Genomic DNA, 19,266 nt, shown 5'->3' with positions numbered 1-19,266 from the left:
TTGTTCTAACCACACACTACTCTCTCTGTCAGGGCTGCACTAGACAAGCAGGATATAGCTTTGTTCTAACCACACACTACTCTCTCTCTCTGTCAGGGCCTCACTAGACCAGCAGGATATGGCTTTGTTCTAACCACACACTACTCTCTCTCTCTGTCAGGGCCACACTAGACAAGCAGGATATGGCTTTGTTCTAACCACACACTACTCTCTCTCTCTGTCAGGGCCACACTAGACAAGCAGGATATGGCTTTGTTCTAACCACACACTACTCTCTCTCTCTGTCGGGGCCACACTAGACAAGCAGGATATGGCTTTGTTCTAACCACACACTACTCTCTCTCTCTGTCAGGGCCACACTAGACAAGCAGGATATGGCTTTGTTCTAACCACACGCTACCCTCTCTGTCAGGGCCTCACTAGACAAGCAGGATATGGCTTTGTTCTAACCACACACTACTCTCTCTCTCTGTCGGGGCCACACTAGACAAGCAGGATATGGCTTTGTTCTAACCACACACATCTCTCTCTCTCTGTCAGGGCCACACTAGACAAGCAGGATATGGCTTTGTTCTAACCACACACATCTCTCTCTCTCTGTCAGGGCCACACTAGACAAGCAGGATATGGCTTTGTTCTAACCACACACTACTCTCTCTCTCTGTCAGGGCCACACTAGACAAGCAGGATATGGCTTTGTTCTAACCACACACTACTCTCTCTCTCTCTGTCAGGGCCACACTAGACAAGCAGGATATGGCTTTGTTCTAACCACACACTACTCTCTCTCTCTGTCAGGGCCTCACTAGACAAGCAGGATATGGCTTTGTTCTAACCACACACTACTCTCTCTCTCTGTCGGGGCCACACTAGACAAGCAGGATATGGCTTTGTTCTAACCACACACTACTCTCTCTCTCTGTCAGGGCCACACTAGACAAGCAGGATATGGCTTTGTTCTAACCACACACTACTCTCTCTCTCTCTGTCAGGGCCACACTAGACAAGCAGGATATGGCTTTGTTCTAACCACACACTACTCTCTCTCTCTGTCGGGGCCACACTAGACAAGCAGGATATGGCTTTGTTCTAACCACACACATCTCTCTCTCTCTGTCAGGGCCACACTAGACAAGCAGGATATGGCTTTGTTCTAACCACACACATCTCTCTCTCTCTGTCAGGGCCACACTAGACAAGCAGGATATGGCTTTGTTCTAACCACACACTACTCTCTCTCTCTGTCAGGGCCACACTAGACAAGCAGGATATGGCTTTGTTCTAACCACACACTACTCTCTCTCTCTGTCAGGGCCACACTAGACAAGCAGGATATGGCTTTGTTCTAACCACACACTACTCTCTCTGTCAGGGCTGCACTAGACAAGCAGGATATGGCTTTGTTCTAACCACACACATCTCTCTCTCTCTGTCAGGGCCACACTAGACAAGCAGGATATGGCTTTGTTCTAACCACACACTACTCTCTCTCTCTGTCAGGGCCACACTAGACAAGCAGGATATGGCTTTGTTCTAACCACACACATCTCTCTCTCTCTGTCAGGGCCACACTAGACAAGCAGGATATGGCTTTGTTCTAACCACACACTACTCTCTCTCTCTGTCAGGGCCTCACTAGACCAGCAGGATAGGGCTTTGTTCTAACCACACACTACTCTCTCTCTCTGTCAGGGCCTCACTAGACCAGCAGGATATGGCTTTGTTCTAACCACACACTACTCTCTCTCTCTGTCAGGGCCTCACTAGACCAGCAGGATATGGCTTTGTTCTAACCACACACTACTCTCTCTCTCTGTCAGGGCCTCACTAGACAAGCAGGATATGGCTTTGTTCTAACCACACACTACTCTCTCTCTCTGTCAGGGCCACACTAGACAAGCAGGATATGGCTTTGTTCTAACCACACACTACTCTCTCTCTCTGTCAGGGCCTCACTAGACCAGCAGGATATAGCTTTGTTCTAACCACACACTACTCTCTCTCTCTGTCAGGGCCTCACTAGACAAGCAGGATATGGCTTTGTTCTAACCACACACTACTCTCTCTCTCTGTCAGGGCCACACTAGACAAGCAGGATAGGGCTTTGTTCTAACCACACACTACTCTCTCTCTCTGTCGGGGCCACACTAGACAAGCAGGATATGGCTTTGTTCTAACCACACACATCTCTCTCTCTCTGTCAGGGCCACACTAGACAAGCAGGATATGGCTTTGTTCTAACCACACACTACTCTCTCTCTCTCTCTGTCGGGGCCACACTAGACAAGCAGGATATAGCTTTGTTCTAACCACACACAACTCTCTCTCTCTGTCAGGGCCACACTAGACCAGCAGGATATGGCTTTGTTCTAACCACACACTACTCTCTCTGTCAGGGCCTCACTAGACCAGCAGGATATGGCTTTGTTCTAACCACACACTACTCTCTCTCTCTGTCAGGGCCTCACTAGACCAGCAGGATATGGCTTTGTTCTAACCACACACTACTCTCTCTGTCAGGGCCTCACTAGACCAGCAGGATAGGGCTTTGTTCTAACCACACACTACTCTCTCTCTCTGTCAGGGCCTCACTAGACCAGCAGGATATGGCTTTGTTCTAACCACACACTACTCTCTCTGTCAGGGCTGCACTAGACCAGCAGGATATAGCTTTGTTCTAACCACACACTACTCTCTCTCTCTGTCAGGGCCTCACTAGACCAGCAGGATATGGCTTTGTTCTAACCACACACTACTCTCTCTCTCTGTCAGGGCCTCACTAGACCAGCAGGATATGGCTTTGTTCTAACCACACACAACTCTCTCTCTCTCTGTCAGGGCCTCACTAGACCAGCAGGATATGGCTTTGTTCTAACCACACACTACTCTCTCTGTCAGGGCCTCACTAGACCAGCAGGATAGGGCTTTGTTCTAACCACACACTACTCTCTCTCTCTGTCAGGGCCTCACTAGACCAGCAGGATATGGCTTTGTTCTAACCACACACTACTCTCTCTGTCAGGGCTGCACTAGACAAGCAGGATATAGCTTTGTTCTAACCACACACTACTCTCTCTCTCTGTCAGGGCCTCACTAGACCAGCAGGATATGGCTTTGTTCTAACCACACACTACTCTCTCTCTCTGTCAGGGCCTCACTAGACCAGCAGGATAGGGCTTTGTTCTAACCACACACTACTCTCTCTGTCAGGGCCTCACTAGACAAGCAGGATATGGCTTTGTTCTAACCACACACTACTCTCTCTCTCTGTCGGGGCCACACTAGACAAGCAGGATATGGCTTTGTTCTAACCACACACAACTCTCTCTCTCTGTCGGGGCCACACTAGACAAGCAGGATATGGCTTTGTTCTAACCACACACTACTCTCTCTCTCTGTCAGGGCCTCACTAGACAAGCAGGATATGGCTTTGTTCTAACCACACACTACTCTCTCTCTCTGTCGGGGCCACACTAGACAAGCAGGATATGGCTTTGTTCTAACCACACACTACTCTCTCTCTCTGTCAGGGCTGCACTAGACAAGCAGGATATGGCTTTGTTCTAACCACACACTACTCTCTCTCTCTGTCAGGGCTGCACTAGACAAGCAGGATATGGCTTTGTTCTAACCACACACATCTCTCTCTCTCTGTCAGGGCTGCACTAGACAAGCAGGATAGGGCTTTGTTCTAACCACACACTACTCTCTCTCTCTCTCTGTCAGGTCCAATGAAGAAGAGCTGAGATATGCAGCTACACGAGTATTCCAGGAACAGATGACCCTGTTCAATTCAAGCAACATCACCGTGCCTGAAGTCGACACCAACGTCAACATCTACATCTTCACCTCCATCGTTGTCAGCGTCTTCCTCTTCGGTCTTCTCCGAGCTCTTCTCTTCTTCAAAATAGCAGTAGATGCCTCCCAGGCCCTCCACAACAGAATGTTTGCCAAGATCCTGCGTGCACCCATTTCCTTCTTCGACAACAATCCTGTCGGTAAGTGGAAACGCACTGATGAGTATTGCAGATTCGAACAGGTTACCTGATACATATCAATACAAGTTGATAAAGGTGGAAAAACTTCAAGGCTAGCTGAGGAGTTTTTCCACTATTATCAACGAGTGTTGATATATTTGATATCAAAAGACACGAGGGTGAGATTTTATTTATCATCCAACATCATTCTTCTAACTTTTTTAGTTTTCCGACAGTAATGAGCAATGTCTTAAGTGTAAAAAGTACTGCTAACAGCTTCAGTAGCAGAGCCATTAGTGATGTCATTTGATTGTGACGTCATGGTAAACAATGACGTCACAATGGTCTGCAAAGCATTGTGATGCAATTTCATAGCCTGTGGCAGGCAGTTTTGGATGATAAAATGTAATGATAATATGGAAGAATTTAATCAGTTCGATGACTTAGTTGTCACCTGTAAAAGTTTACACTGTTGGAGTGTGAGTGAGTTTGATTTTACGCCACTTTTAGCAATATTCCTGCAATATTACGGCGGTGGACGCCAGAAATGAGCTGTAAACATTGTATCCATGTCGGGAATCAAACTTGGGTCTTCGTTGTGATGAGCAAACGCTTTAATCACTAGGTTACCTGACCACCCCATCCTATTGGACATATAAAGTAATTTACTTATGTTTTTGTTGCAAAGGATTTTAACTTAATTCTGACTTGGTATGTACCAATATCAATATTATGTATATAACAACATTTCTTCAGTCTTTTTTAATTTTTTGTATTCCAATTGAGATGTAAATTTTGATTCTGGATCTAGGTAGTTTTTGAGTTTTTAGGTATCACTAATATTTATCCCAACATGACTATGTTATTATTGAGGCTTAACACTGTTTCAATATTATTCATTACAGGTCGAATTTTGAACAGATTTTCAAAAGATGTTGGCCACATGGACGACCTGCTGCCAATCACATTCTTTGACTTTGTACAGGTAAGACAGGAATCGGGGCACTGTGATCTGCTGCCAATCACATTCTTTGACTTTGTACAGGTAAGACAGGAATCGGGGCACTGTGATCTGCTGCCTGTCACATTCTTTGACTTTGTAGAGGTAAGATAGGAATCGGGGCACTGTGACCTGCTGCCAATCACATTCTTTGACTTTGTACAGGTAAGACAGGAATCGGGGCACTGTGACAGATAGCAGCCACTGGCTTCGATGGACAATTGCTATTATCAGAATTGTCAGTCAAGAGACTAATGGGTACTCTGCCTTGAGTAGTAAATATAACAGAAAAACAAGCTGTATATTGTGTCATTTCTTTTACTCTAATCTATGGTATTCTTATCATTTGATATTATGTATTATGTAATTTTGTGAAAAACTATTAATGATCAATGGCAACGTTTGTTGTTTAACCCTGCTCTCAGCAATATTCCAGCTTAATGATCGGGGTCTGTAAATATTCAGATCTGGACTAGACAATCAAGTGATTGACTTCATGAGCATGGATCTGCACATTTGGGATACAATGACATGCATCAACCAAGTCAGCAAGCCTGACCACCCGATCCCGTTAGTCTCCTCTTACAACAAGCATAGTCGCCTCTTATGACAAGCATGGGTTGCTGAAGATCTTCAGGAGATCAATGGCAATGTAAAGCACTACATTCTGATGAAAGGCTGCACATAACAGTGTACATGTGAATTAATGTTCAGCAAGCCTACCGTCAGTAGCTGCATGACTGATTTATGGCATCCACACAAGCTGTTCTGGTAGTGGGAGTCAATTGTGTGTCTGTGTTTCAGTGCTTCTTGTTGATCATCGGCATAATCATTGTGGCTGGCGTCATCAACCCATGGGTGTTCATCCCCACCGTGCCCCTGTGTGTGCTGTTCATCTTCATCCGGCGATACTACCTCCGCTCATCTCGCAGTGTCAAGCGCCTCGAGGGCACAAGTAAGAGTTTCAGGAATCATTGAAACACGAAGGTCATTTATCAAAAACCAAAAGAGTGTCCATGCCACTGTTTATTGTGTCTGTTAAGTGCAGTGGAACATGGGATAATTGATAAGAACTTCCAGACCCCTACCACCAAGCGTCTCAGCGCTCGGGTGATCGGAACTCCCATACTTTAACATAGGCTTACGATAAACATGGTGCTATGATCGCTTTGTGTTTGTTTGTTTGTTTGTTTGTTGTTTAATTCCGCACTCAGCAATATTCCAGCTATATGACGGTGGTCTGTAACAATCCAATGATTGACATCATGAGCATCGATCCATGCAATTGGGACAGATGACATGCATCAAACCAAGTCAGCGATTCTGACCACCGAATCCCATTAGTCGCCTCTTACGACAAGCATAGTCACCTTTTACGGCAAGCATGGGTTGCTGAAGACCTATTCTACCTTGGATGTACAGGGGTCTGATCACTTTGTGGAACGGGGCAGTTCAATCGATCCTCTTTAGGTAGCAGCTGATGTCACAAAAAGCTCTGAAGTTTATCACTTGTCTATCTGTCTGCAGCTCGAAGCCCTGTGTTCTCCCATCTGAGTGCCTCACTACAAGGCCTTCACACCATCAGAGCGATGAGCATCGAGGACAAGTTCATGTCAGAGTTCGATGCCCACCAGGACCTGCACACAGAGTCGTGGTTCCTCTTCCTGTCCACCAGTCGCTGGCTGGCTGTCCGCCTCGATTGGTTGTGTGCCATCTTCGTCACCGCCGTCTCCTTCTGTAGTGTCCTTGCAGCAGACCGTAAGTAAAACCATGCAACATTATCCTGCCACGACCATGGCACTGTGATATCGTTCTGACGTGACGTCACTCCTTAATGCATGTCACATACAACCGTGGTAGCGGTTCAGGCAGCTGTTCAAACAACATTATGCTGCATACTGCCACAACCATGACACTGTGATATCGTTCTGACGTGACGTCACTCCTTAATGCATGTCACATACAACCGTGGTAGCGGTTCAGGCAGCTGTTCAAACAACATTATACTGCATACTGACACGACCATGACACTGTGATATCGTTCTGACGTGACGTCACTCCTTAATGCATGTCACATACAACCGTGGTAGCGGTTCAGGCAGCTGTTCAAACAACATTATACTGCATACTGACACGACCATGACACTGTGATATCGTTCTGACGTGATGTCACTCCTTAATGCATGTCACATACAACCATGTTAGCGGTTCAGGCAGCTGTTCAAACAACATTATACTGCATACTGACACGACCATGACACTGTGATATCGTTCTGACGTGACGTCACTCCTTAATGCATGTCACATACAACCGTGGTAGCGGTTCAGGCAGCTGTTCAAACAACATTATACTGCATACTGACACGACCATGACACTGTGATATCGTTCTGACGTGACGTCACTCCTTAATGCATGTCACATACAACCGTGGTAGCGGTTCAGGCAGCTGTTCAAACAACATTATACTGCATACTGCCACAACCATGACACTGTGATATCGTTCTGACGTGACGTCACTCCTTAATGCATGTCACATACAACCGTGGTAGCGGTTCAGGCAGCTGTTCAAACAACATTATGCTGACACGACCATGACACTGTGATATCGTTCTGACATGACGTCACTCCTTAATGCATGTCACATACAACCGTGGTAGCGGTTCAGGCAGCTGTTCAAACAACATTATACTGCATACTGACACGACCATGACACTGTGATATCGTTCTGACGTGACGTCACTCCTTAATGCATGTCACATACAACCGTGTTAGCGGTTCAGGCAGCTGTTCAAACAACATTATGCTGCATACTGCCACAACCATGACACTGTGATATCGTTCTGACGTGACGTCACTCCTTAATGCATGTCACATACAACCGTGTTAGCGGTTCAGGCAGCTGTTCAAACAACATTATGCTGCATACTGCCACAACCATGACACTGTGATATCGTTCTGACGTGACGTCACTCCTTAATGCATGTCACATACAACCGTGGTAGTGGTTCAGGCAGTTGTTCAAACAACATTATACTGCATACTGACACGACCATGACACTGTGATATCGTCCTGATGTGACGTCACTCCTTAATGCATGTCACATACAACCGTGGTAGTGGTTCAGGCAGCTGTTCAAACAACATTATGCTGACACGACCATGACACTGTGATATCGTTCTGACATGACGTCACTCCTTAATGCATGTCACATACAACCATGGTAGCGGGTTAGGCAGCTGTTCAAACAACATTATGCTGACACGACCATGACACTGTGATATCGTTCTGACGTGGAGTTGAGACATGGAATTGTTTTGGGTTTTTTTGTCTTTTTTTTTGTTTTTGTTGCTTTTTTTGGTATTTTTAGGTTTGGTTTTTTTAATTAATATTTTTGAAACCACATGGAGTTGCTTAGCTTCACCTAATTAGTGACCTATGTGCACAGGAACATGTAAAGAACTCTGAATTGAATGTAACCGTATAAGTGGGATGGGATTGAATCATACTGAATCCTTGTATGTGTTTGTGCAGGTATGGATGCAGGTCTTGTGGGTTTGTCCATCACGTACGCCATGACACTGATGGGTCTCTTCCAGTGGGGCGTCCGGCAGAGTGCAGAGGTGGAGAACCAGGTGCGTATGCATCCTGCTTGCAGGACCCTTGATATGCACCATTCATGTAGCTTGTTCTATGGTTGAAAGGTGGGGTGAGGTGAAATGGGGTTTAACGTCGCGTCGCACTTAGGTAGCGATGTACATGTAGAGGTGTGTTTGGTTGCTTGTACTAGTCCTATGACTTGCTGTAGTAGGTGCGGTGGGGTAGCCTAATGGTTAAAGCGGACGCTCGTCACGCTGAAGACCCCACATGGTTCAATTCCCCACATGGGTACAATGTGTGAAGCCCATTTCTGGTGTCCCTCGCCATGATATTGCTGGAATACTGCTAAAAGCTGAGTAAAACCATACTCACTCACTCACTCACTCACTCACTCACTCACTCACTCACTCACTCACTCACTCACCCATACTCACTCACTCACTCTAGTACAGCTAAGAAGTCATAAAGAGGCTATGGCCAACCCTGTGTTTCCAACCAGACCATGTCAGTGGTTGAAGACTGATGATATCATTGTTCCCCCAGATGATATCGGTGGAGCGAGTGCTGGAGTACTCCCAGCTGCCATCAGAGGCTCCCCTGGACTCCAGCAAGGACAACAAGCCTCCGCCCAACTGGCCGCAGCACGGCATCATCAGTGGCGAGAAGGCCAGCCTCAAGTACTCCCAGAACGGACCTAATGTTCTCAAAGACATCAATTTCTGTGTGAGGGCACAGGAGAAGGTAAATCTAGTTATTTTACTGTTCTTCGACGACAGGTTTTAATACTATCTGAATATATCTTATTTAAATATAGTATTTTTTCTCGTCACGATATGGCTGAAATAATGCCGATGTGACGTTAAATTTGAACTCACTCACACTCACTCACAGGAGAAGGTGGGTATATTTGAACAGAGAATGATGCATCTCTGCAATTCCCAGTTTTGCTTAGAGTGAGCAGCATGGCACGCTTTCATAAGTAAAATGATCAGGAGCTCCATTATGTGAAATGTGTGTTCAGTTTATCATTAACCGGGGCGGTCGGGTAGCCTAGTGGTTAAAGCGTTCGCTCGTCACGCCAAAGACCCGGGTTCGATTCCTGACATGGGTGCAATGTGTGAAGCCCATTTCTGGTGTCCCCTGCCGTGATATTGCTGGAATATTGCTAAAAGCGGCGTAAAACCATACTCACTCACTCAATTATCATTAACCATATGTGACATGTAGAAGCTTTGTGATTCTTTAGAGAATGTTTACTGCTTAGCTTCCTCTTCTCTTAATTATGAGTCCCATGAAGATCCGGGTTAGAATTCATCTGCAGCAACTCAGACGTAAGAGGCGACTAATCGGGTCAGGTGGTCAGACTCCCTGACTTGGTGGATGCATGTCATTGTATCCCAAATGCGTAGATCAATGCTCATGATGTCAATCACTGGATTGTCTGGTCCAGATTTGATTATTACAGACTGAGATCATATAGCTGGAATATTGCTGAGTGTGGCATTAAACAACAAACAAACTTTTGGGTGTGGGTTATTGTTTTCATATTGCACCATACATGCTCAAAATAATGCTCTGGTGCTTTAAAATTTTACACGGGTCAGAGGATCAGTGGGAACTCATTTTACTTTCTTAGTTTCCAGTTGAGTATACAACCAAAGCTACCTTCCAGACCTATAAGGTTTTGCATTCACATCTCATTCTACCTGGAACCCATTCAATGCTGGGGACACAGAGGAATATTCTAACAAATTCACTTGTGTAAGGAGACATCGCAAGATTTTTAACCTATGATTCAGTGTGGGGAAAGACTGAAGCCCAAGATTCTTTCACAGGGCCCCATGCACTCATCCTTTGTATCAGAAAGATCCATTCTATTATCCTCAGTCTATCCTTACTGTGTATTGTAAGTAAACATTTCAGGTAATGAGCTTCTTTTGATCACCATTTATCATCCAAGACTGGCTCCCACAGGATATATCCCTTGGGTGAGATGAAGCTATATCTACCAGTACGTTGTAGATATCGCTGCATGGAAATGACATCACAATGCACGGCAGACCATTGTGACATCATTGGTTACCATGATGTCACAATCAAATGACATCACTAATGGCTCTGCTACTGAAGATGTTTGCAGTATTTGCTTGTTACTGTCTACACATTGAAAAAGTTGGAAGAATGATGTTAGATGATAAATAAAATCTCACCCTCTTGTCTTTTGATATCAAAACATGTCAACGCTCGTTAATTTTAGCCTCAGAGTTTTTCCACTTTTATCAACTCATGTTGATATATTTGATATTAAAAGACACCAAGGTGAGATTCTCTATTTGTAGTCACTAGATTGTTCAACATTGTCTTTTCCGACAGGTTGGAATCGTAGGTCGGACTGGAGCAGGCAAGAGCTCAATGATCGTGATGTTATTCCGTCTTGTCGAACCTAAAGGGAAACTGATGATTGACGGCATCAACATCTCGGACATCGGACTCCATGATCTGCGGAAGACCATCTCCATCATTCCACAGGATCCAGTGCTGTTTACGGGAGCACTCCGACGTAACCTGGATCCCTTCGGACAACATGATGACAGTCAGCTGTGGAAGTCCCTGGAGGAGGTGGGGCAGATGTTTCATCATGAAGTATTCAGATTTAGCTGATATCATTATACTTACACAGCTAAACCCTCCTAATTAATCAATATAACTATGACTTCTTCTCTTTTCAGGTTAATAACTATCCCAGTCTGTGACATTAACTTTTGATCTCACCAGCCAGAACATGTCTGTTGGCATCCTTTTAATTCGGTTTTGTGTTAAAATATTTGCTGAACTAACTAGAAATCCTTTTAAAATACTTTCAACAAGTGTTTCAAGTTGTGGACACTTTTTAAGATTTAAAAATGTTTTGCCAAGGAGCATTATTTTGCATTATGGTGACACCCTAAAGCCACAGCACGCTCCATGGTCCCATCACATCCAATATCCACATCACACTCCATAGCCACATCACACTCCATAGCCACATCACACTCCATAGCCACAGCACACTCCATGGTCCCATCACACTCCATAGCCACATCACACTCCATAGCCACATCACACTCCATAGCCACAGCACACTCCATGGTCCCATCACACTCCATAGCCACATCACACTCCATAGCCACATCACACCCCATAGCCACATCACACTCCATAGCCACATTACACTCCATAGCCACATCACACCCCATAGCCACAGCACACTCCATAGCCACATCACACTTCATAGCCACAGCACACTCCATAGCCACAGCACACTCCATGGTCCCATCACACTCCATAGCCACATCACACTCCATAGCCACATCACACTCCATAGCCACATCACGCTCCATAGCCACAGCACACTCCATAGCCACAGCACACTCCATAGCCACATCACGCTCCATAGCCACAGCACACTCCATAGCCACAGCACACTCCATAGCCACATCACGCTCCATAGCCACAGCACACTCCATAGCCACAGCACACTCCATAGCCACATCACACTCCATAGCCACATCACACTCCATAGCCACATTACACCCCATAGCACACTCCAAAGCCACATCACACTCCATAGCCACATCACACTCCATAGCCACATCACCCCCCATAGCCACATTACCCCCATAGCACACTCCAAAGCCACATCACACTCCATAGCCACAGCACACTCCAAAGCCACATCACACCCCATAGCACACTCCAAAGCTACATCACACACCACATCACACTCCAAAGCCACATCACACTCCATAGCCACATCACACTCCATAGCCACAGCACACTCCAAAGCCACATCACACCCCATAGCACACTCCAAAGCCACATTACACCCCATAGCACACTCCAAAGCCACATCACACCCCATAGCACACTCCAAAGCCACATCACACGCCATAGCACACTCCAAAGCCACATTACACCCCATAGCCACAGCACACCCCAGTCACAGCACACCCCACAGTCACATCACACCTCATCATGGCGTCTCAGCTTACTGTCTTCTGAACCCAGAGTGACCAAGGTCCTAGACATTTACCATTTGGTGAAATCCACAGGAACAGTTTGGCTGCTGATAACCAAGGATCTTATGTGGAATATTTAAAGCAGCAATCAGAGGATCCTGTCAGCTTAGGAGGCATCACTGTGAGACAGGTTATTGTGCCCTAGATCACTTGGATGTTCAGCAGGGGTCAGAGACAACTCATGTGTCTGTATTCTTGCAGGTCCAGCTGAAGCCAGCTGTAGAGGAACTACCAGGCCAGCTGGAGACGGAGGTGTCGGAGGGAGGCATCAACTTCAGCGTGGGCCAGAGACAACTCATCTGTCTAGCCAGGGCCATTCTCAGGAAGAACAAGATACTTCTGATAGATGAGGCCACTGCTAATGTTGATCCAAAGTAAGATGTGCCAGATTCTATCTCAGGGACTCCTGGGTGGCCCAAGTTGATGGTTCCGGCATTGTAATGCAAGAAGGGGTATTACCGTATTCAACGTAATAAGCGCCCCGCTCTAATAAGCGCTCTTGTTTTAACTGTGAAATTTGTGAAGATTTTCTTTAAGAAACTCTCTCATGTAGAGTAGTTGATGAGGATTCATCTGTTTGATCAACACGGCCATGTATCATTTCAGAACTGATGAACTCATCCAGGCAACTATCCGTGACAAGTTCCGCCATTGCACCGTGTTGACTATCGCCCATAGACTGCACACCATCATGGACTCTGACAGAGTACTGGTATGTTCCTGTCGCTTCTATATAACATTAAGCAGGCATTGAAGGGTAGGTGGGAGAGGGGAGGCTGTCACGTTGCCTGTTGTCCTTGATGGTGGTCACTATATGTGTCAAGATGGAGGTAGGTGGGTGTTGCCTGTTGTCCTTGATGATGGTGGTCACTATATGTGTCAAGATGGAGGTAGGTGGGAGAGGGGAGGCTGTCACGTTGCCTGTTGTCCTTGATGATGGTGGTCACTATATGTGTCAAGGTGGAGGTAGGTGGGTGTTGCCTGTTGTATTTGTTGATGGTGGTCACTATATGTGTCAAAATGGAGGTAGGTGGGAGAGGGGAGGCTGTCATGTTGCCTGTTGTCCTTGATGATGGTGGTCACTATATGTGTCAAGATGGAGGTAGGTGGGAGAGGGGAGGCTGTCACGTTGCCTGTTGTCCTTGATGATGGTGGTCACTATATGTGTCAAGATGGAGGTAGGTGGGAGAGGGGAGGCTGTCACGTTGCCTGTTGTCCTTGATGATGGTGGTCACTATATGTGTCAAGATGGAATAGGTGGGAGAGGGGAGGCTGTCACGTTGCCTGTTGTCCTTGATGATGGTGGTCACTATATGTGTCAAGATGGAATAGGTGGGAGAGGGGAGGCTGTCACGTTGCCTGTTGTCCTTGATGATGGTGGTCACTATATGTGTCAAGATGGAGGTAGGTGGGAGAGGGGAGGCTGTCACATTGCCTGTTGTCCTTGATGATGGTGGTCACTATATGTGTCAAGATGGAGGTAGGTGGGAGAGGGGAGGCTGTCACATTGCCTGTTGTCCTTGATGATGGTGGTCACTATATGTGTCAAGATGGAGGTAGGTGGGGGAGGGGACGCTGTCACGTTGCCTGTTGTCTTTGTTCATGGTGGTCACTACATGTGTCAAGATGGAGGTAGGTGGGGGAGGGGAGGCTGTCATGTTGCCTGTTGTCCTTGATGGTGGTGGTCACTATATGTGTCAAGATGGAGGTAGGTGGGAGAGGGGAGGCTGTCACGTTGCCTGTTGTCCTTGGTGGTGGTCACTATATGTGTCAAGATGGAGGTAGGTGGGAGAGGGGAGGCTGTCACGTTGCCTGTTGTCCTTGATGGTGGTCACTATATGTGTCAAGATGGAGGTAGGTGGGTGTTGCCTGTTGTCCTTGATGGTGGTGGTCACTATATGTGTCAAGATGGAGGTAGGTGGGAGAGGGGAGGCTGTCACGTTGCCTGTTGTCCTTGATGGTGGTGGTCACTATATGTGTCAAGATGGAGGTAGGTGGGTGTTGCCTGTTGTCCTTGTTGATGACGATGATAATATGTGTCCAGGTGGATCGATGCTCATGATATTAATCACTGGATTGTCTGGTAGAATAGTTCTTCAGCAACCCATGCTTGCTGTAAAAAGCGACCATGCTTGTCGTAAGAGGCGACATCAGAATGTAGTGCTTTACATTGCCATTGATCTCCTGAAGATCCGGGTTAGAATTGGTCTTCGGCAACCCATGCTTGTCATAAGAGGCGACTATGCTTGTTGTAAGAGGAGACTAACGGGATCGGGTGGTCAGGCTCGCTGACAAGGTTGAAGCATGTCATCGATCCCAATTGCGTGGATCGTTGCTCATGATATCAATCCCTGGATTGTCTGGTCCAGATTTGATTATTTACAGACCGCCGTCATATAGCTGAAATATTGTGCGGTGTTAAACAACAAACCAACCAAATCTCAACGTTTTGCTTAACTTGACAAGTGGATGAGGATGGTAATGCTTTGCTAAAGGAGGCAACCATTCAACAATTTAATACAAGATCTTATTGTCTTATTATCTTAGGGGGCAAGCGTAGCCCAGTCATCTACAGTGCCGTGATTCGCTGTGCAGGAGTTGCATCCCTTGGTCATGTCAGAAACCTATGATTGTGGGTTTGAATCCCTGTTCACCCGATTATGTTTCTAGGTTTGTCAGCAGCATACCCGTGCTCGTGGGTTTCAACAAAGTGGTAAACATCTGAGACCTGCATTACTTCGGGCTTTCCTCCCACATTAAGCTGACACGCTGTGATATAACTGGAATACTGTTAAAATCGGTGTTAAACTCAACTCACTCACTCACTTATTATCTTAATTACATCCCTTAACAGGCTTAATCCTGCATGACACTAATTAATACCATCATTTCCCAGGTGATGGATGATGGTAAAATCATTGACTTTGATGAACCCCATCTGCTCCTGGAGAAAGGTGAAGGTCATTTCTACCAGATGGTGCAGCAGACGGGCAAGACAGAGGCTGAACACCTGATAGAGATAGCAGAGACCGCCTACAAGGACAGACACACCAGTCAACCCCACGATGACAAGGTCATGCTCACAGAAAACGGAATGACTTACGAGTCAAAGACGGACCAAGGAAATCAAAACGAAATGGCAGAGGAACTTGATAGTGCCATATCTAGTTCTAGCATCGAAGAGAACGCTCCCATGTTTGAGACGGTGCCTAGTGAACCAGAAGACATGGATGCAGCTCTTAGGGAGCCTTTGTTAGAGCAGGATGCAGTTGTAAAGAAAGCTGAAGAAGGCTCAGTTCCTAAGGTAAATGGTAAACATCCCACAGTTAACGGTGCTGGGAACGCCGGAGATGAGTACGGAATGGCAGAGGACAGTTACTGTGATGATGATATCGAAGAAGCGTTACTGACATCAGAAGAGAACACTGTAGAATTAACTCCCTCCACTCCAATTGTGAGTATAGCCAAACAGAAACGTGGATCGAAGGACTTGACAGAGAACGTGTCGTCCACGACACCGCTGCTGACGGCTAACAGCCAGACGGCAGACTCTATAGATGTTTGATGAGTGTAGAGACCTGTTGATGCAATGTACCAGTGTGATCATATCATGTCAGGAATACTGTTTCATAAGATCAAGTTTTCATCATGCTCTCATTCTTATGCTTAAACTCGATAAGTCATTTACTTGATGTCATTGTGTTTATTCATTTTCCAAATTGAAAGAATATAGAAGATAATTTTAGCCTTAATGTGCATGTAGAATTATTCTGTTGTTGGTGTGGGACTGCAGTTTTAGAATCATGTTTAGTTGTTGTTGTTGTTGTTGTTTTTATATTTACGATGTAGATATATATATGTTTTAGGACTTTATTGATTTTAATTGATTTTTTTATTGTTTTGTTTTTTTATTCTGTTCTATTTCCATGTAGCTGTGGTGCTCTGAGTTTAAAACTTGTCACCTCTTGCTTGCTTGGAGTCTCAGTTATTTTACATTTAACTGTCTCATCTCTTGTTTTAGTAGTGTGATGTTAGATGTTATGTTCCAACTTTACACAAGAGTTTTAATGATACAATTTTACTCTCTTCTTAGCTTCACGATTGTTCATACTCTGCCAAAAGACATTTCTGTGATTGCTGTATCATACACTCTGACCTACTTATGTCCCCCAGGGGGATTCTGGGTTAGAGAAGATCCCCGGCAACCTCTGTCGGTCGTAGGAGACGACAAATGGATCGTCATTTGTCAATGGCGTGTCATCATACCAAGATGGCTTGTCATCATACCAAGATGACGTGTCATGATGCCAAAATGGCATGTCATCATACCAAGATGGCATGTCACCATGCCAAGATGGCATGTCATCATACCAAGATGGCATGTCATCATGCCAAGATGGCGTTTTATCATACCAAGATGGCTTGTCATCATGCCAAGATGGCATGTCATCATACCAAGATGGCATGTCATCATGCCAAGATGGCGTGTCATCATACCAAGATGGTATGTCATCATGCCAAGATGGCCTGTCATCATGCCAAGATGGCTTGTCATCATACCAGGATGACGTGTCGTCATGCCAAGATGGCGTGTCATGATGCCAAGATGGCGTGTCATCATACCAAGATGGCATGTCATCATACCAAGATGGCGTGTCATGATGCCAAGATGGCGTGTCATCATACCAAGATGGCGTATTGTCATGCCAAGATGGCATGTCATCATACCAAGATGGCGTGTCATCATACCAAGATGGCGTGTCATCATGCCAAGATGGCGTGTCATCATGCCAAGATGGCGTGTCATGATGCCAAGATGGTGTGTCATCATACCAAGATGGCATGTCATCATACCAAGACAGCATGGGTTGTTGTTCACAACATAAATCACTGGATTGCCTTGCCATCAATTGTTTCTTTATGACTACATTCCAATCATGTATATTTTCATGGTGACTTAATTATCTCCACATGGTTGACATGTTCAGTATAATAACACATCATGATCACGGCAACCATGTTAGTATGTTGATTTCGGTGCAAGGTTTATTCATTTTACCTGCTTTCAAGATGTGTATATGACACTTTGTTTCATATAGAGACCTGGGTAGAATAGGTCTTCAGCAGCCCATGCTTGCAGGAAAGTCCCGTTAATACTGAGTAACATTTTTGGCTTGGGGTCAGCAGTCGTATTAATTTGGAGACACATTAATTTCAAGATTTACAATACATATATGTACTGTAGTATAACTACTTTCTTGAATACTTATTGAATTCATATATACCGTATTCTATGTAATAAGCGCCCAGGGTGCTCTCAAATTAGAATAATTTTTGTGATAAAAAAAGACAGAGTTGAAAGATCGTAAATTTCTGGGTTTATGTACCTGAAATGATACAAAAGAAAAGTCTGTGCGTATTATACACGACAGATATATTTTTCCAGTATTTAGTTACCCGTAATTAAGGGTGCATATAACACACGAGTGCGTATTACACCCGAATAAATTAGTCTTGTGTTCATTGATCAATCGGAAGAGGTGCTAATGGGGATTGTTCACTAGCCAATACAATAGCAAATATGGCCGTGGGCGCTTATTAGAGTGGGGCGCTTATTACGTCGAATATGGTAACACTAGAATAATGATCATGTATGCTAATATTGCTATTCACATTGTGCTGGTAAGATTGCTTAAGAAAACAGGATGCACCAAGATGTTTATTCAATCTTGAGAGACAATATCAGTGATACTGAAGGCCATTTATGCGACTGTGGCACACCAGGCTGATATGAGGATTCCTCTCCTGCCGGGTACCCACCAACTGCTGTGTGATGTCATCAAAGCTGTGAATGTCAACACACAATGAGCCACACACCTTGTAGCATTACTTTATGCAGCCGATGTTATTGGGTAGCAGAGGTTAAGTCCACTGTTTCATCCAATCAGTGACAGAGTGGTTCATGATTCCAACTGCTATCCCCAGCATCCCAGGGTTAAAATAGATACCCAGCACTGTGGTGTATGTATATCAGATGAAAGATTGAAACAGGTTCAGGTTCTTCAGAGGACAGATTTGAAACGGGTTGTCAGCTTCGGTGACTTGGATATTCCGTGTCGTGGTACCCAGGAAGATGTTGCTAATAATGTCTACCCCTAGCTTGTCAGAGGGCTCCAAAATAGCAGATAGAGTCTTCAGTGTATCATCTTCCCGAGGCAAGGGCGTTAACGGACTATAAAAGTTCAGTTTCCACCCTTGCCGAACTAGGCTTGAATTACTAGCCTCGATCGTAGCGCCACCATTGGCTATTGTGAGTTATGGCGTTTCTTTGTCCCTCCTATTGACCAATCAGATTCAACCTCTCATAGAACTTGAATTTGCTTCAAACAAAATGGCGGCGCCCAGTGAAGACCATCTGAAAGAGAACCAAATCTATTTTGAAATAAAACGGGTCTTACCTCGGCAAGTGCATTAAATCACTTGAGCACCTTGATCAAGAACTTGAAAATTCTTTTGAAAATATCTGCCGACAACCATTTGGTACACATGCAGTCGACCGAAATCTGAACGTTGAAATCCATACTGTTTACGAACCGGATGTCAAGTTCGTTCCACGATTTTGATTTGACTAT

The 19,266-nt window shown here is 45.2% G+C and overlaps 2 protein-coding genes across 2 annotated transcripts in view; both read left to right on the top strand.

Annotated features, from left to right (window-relative positions):
- The window catches only part of LOC139448567 (mitochondrial fission 1 protein-like), a 168,828-nt gene extending 160,112 nt beyond the window's left edge, over positions 1 to 8,716 (top strand). Inside the window, exon 6 of the transcript XR_011652098.1 lies at positions 8,691 to 8,716. The gene's annotated coding sequence lies outside the window, so the exon portion shown is untranslated. The remainder of the gene's footprint in view (positions 1 to 8,690) is intronic.
- LOC139448763 (ATP-binding cassette sub-family C member 4-like) overlaps positions 1 to 17,031 on the top strand; it is a 30,547-nt gene extending 13,516 nt beyond the window's left edge. The window contains exons 10-19 of the mRNA XM_071230300.1: positions 3,727 to 3,998; positions 4,883 to 4,962; positions 5,782 to 5,932; positions 6,505 to 6,735; positions 8,511 to 8,611; positions 9,120 to 9,317; positions 10,950 to 11,195; positions 12,836 to 13,008; positions 13,241 to 13,346; positions 15,531 to 17,031. Of these exons, the coding sequence (XP_071086401.1) occupies positions 3,727 to 3,998; positions 4,883 to 4,962; positions 5,782 to 5,932; positions 6,505 to 6,735; positions 8,511 to 8,611; positions 9,120 to 9,317; positions 10,950 to 11,195; positions 12,836 to 13,008; positions 13,241 to 13,346; positions 15,531 to 16,199 (2,227 nt within the window). The 3' untranslated portion in view covers positions 16,200 to 17,031. The remainder of the gene's footprint in view (positions 1 to 3,726; positions 3,999 to 4,882; positions 4,963 to 5,781; positions 5,933 to 6,504; positions 6,736 to 8,510; positions 8,612 to 9,119; positions 9,318 to 10,949; positions 11,196 to 12,835; positions 13,009 to 13,240; positions 13,347 to 15,530) is intronic.
- The last annotated feature ends 2,235 nt before the right edge of the window (positions 17,032 to 19,266 follow it).

The sequence above is a fragment of the Haliotis cracherodii genome, unplaced genomic scaffold (genome assembly GCF_022045235.1).
Source record: "Haliotis cracherodii isolate W230 unplaced genomic scaffold, xgHalCrac1.p SCAF_7, whole genome shotgun sequence".
Lineage (NCBI taxonomy): Eukaryota > Metazoa > Mollusca > Gastropoda > Lepetellida > Haliotidae > Haliotis > Haliotis cracherodii.
This window is presented reverse-complemented; position numbering and strand designations above follow the sequence as displayed.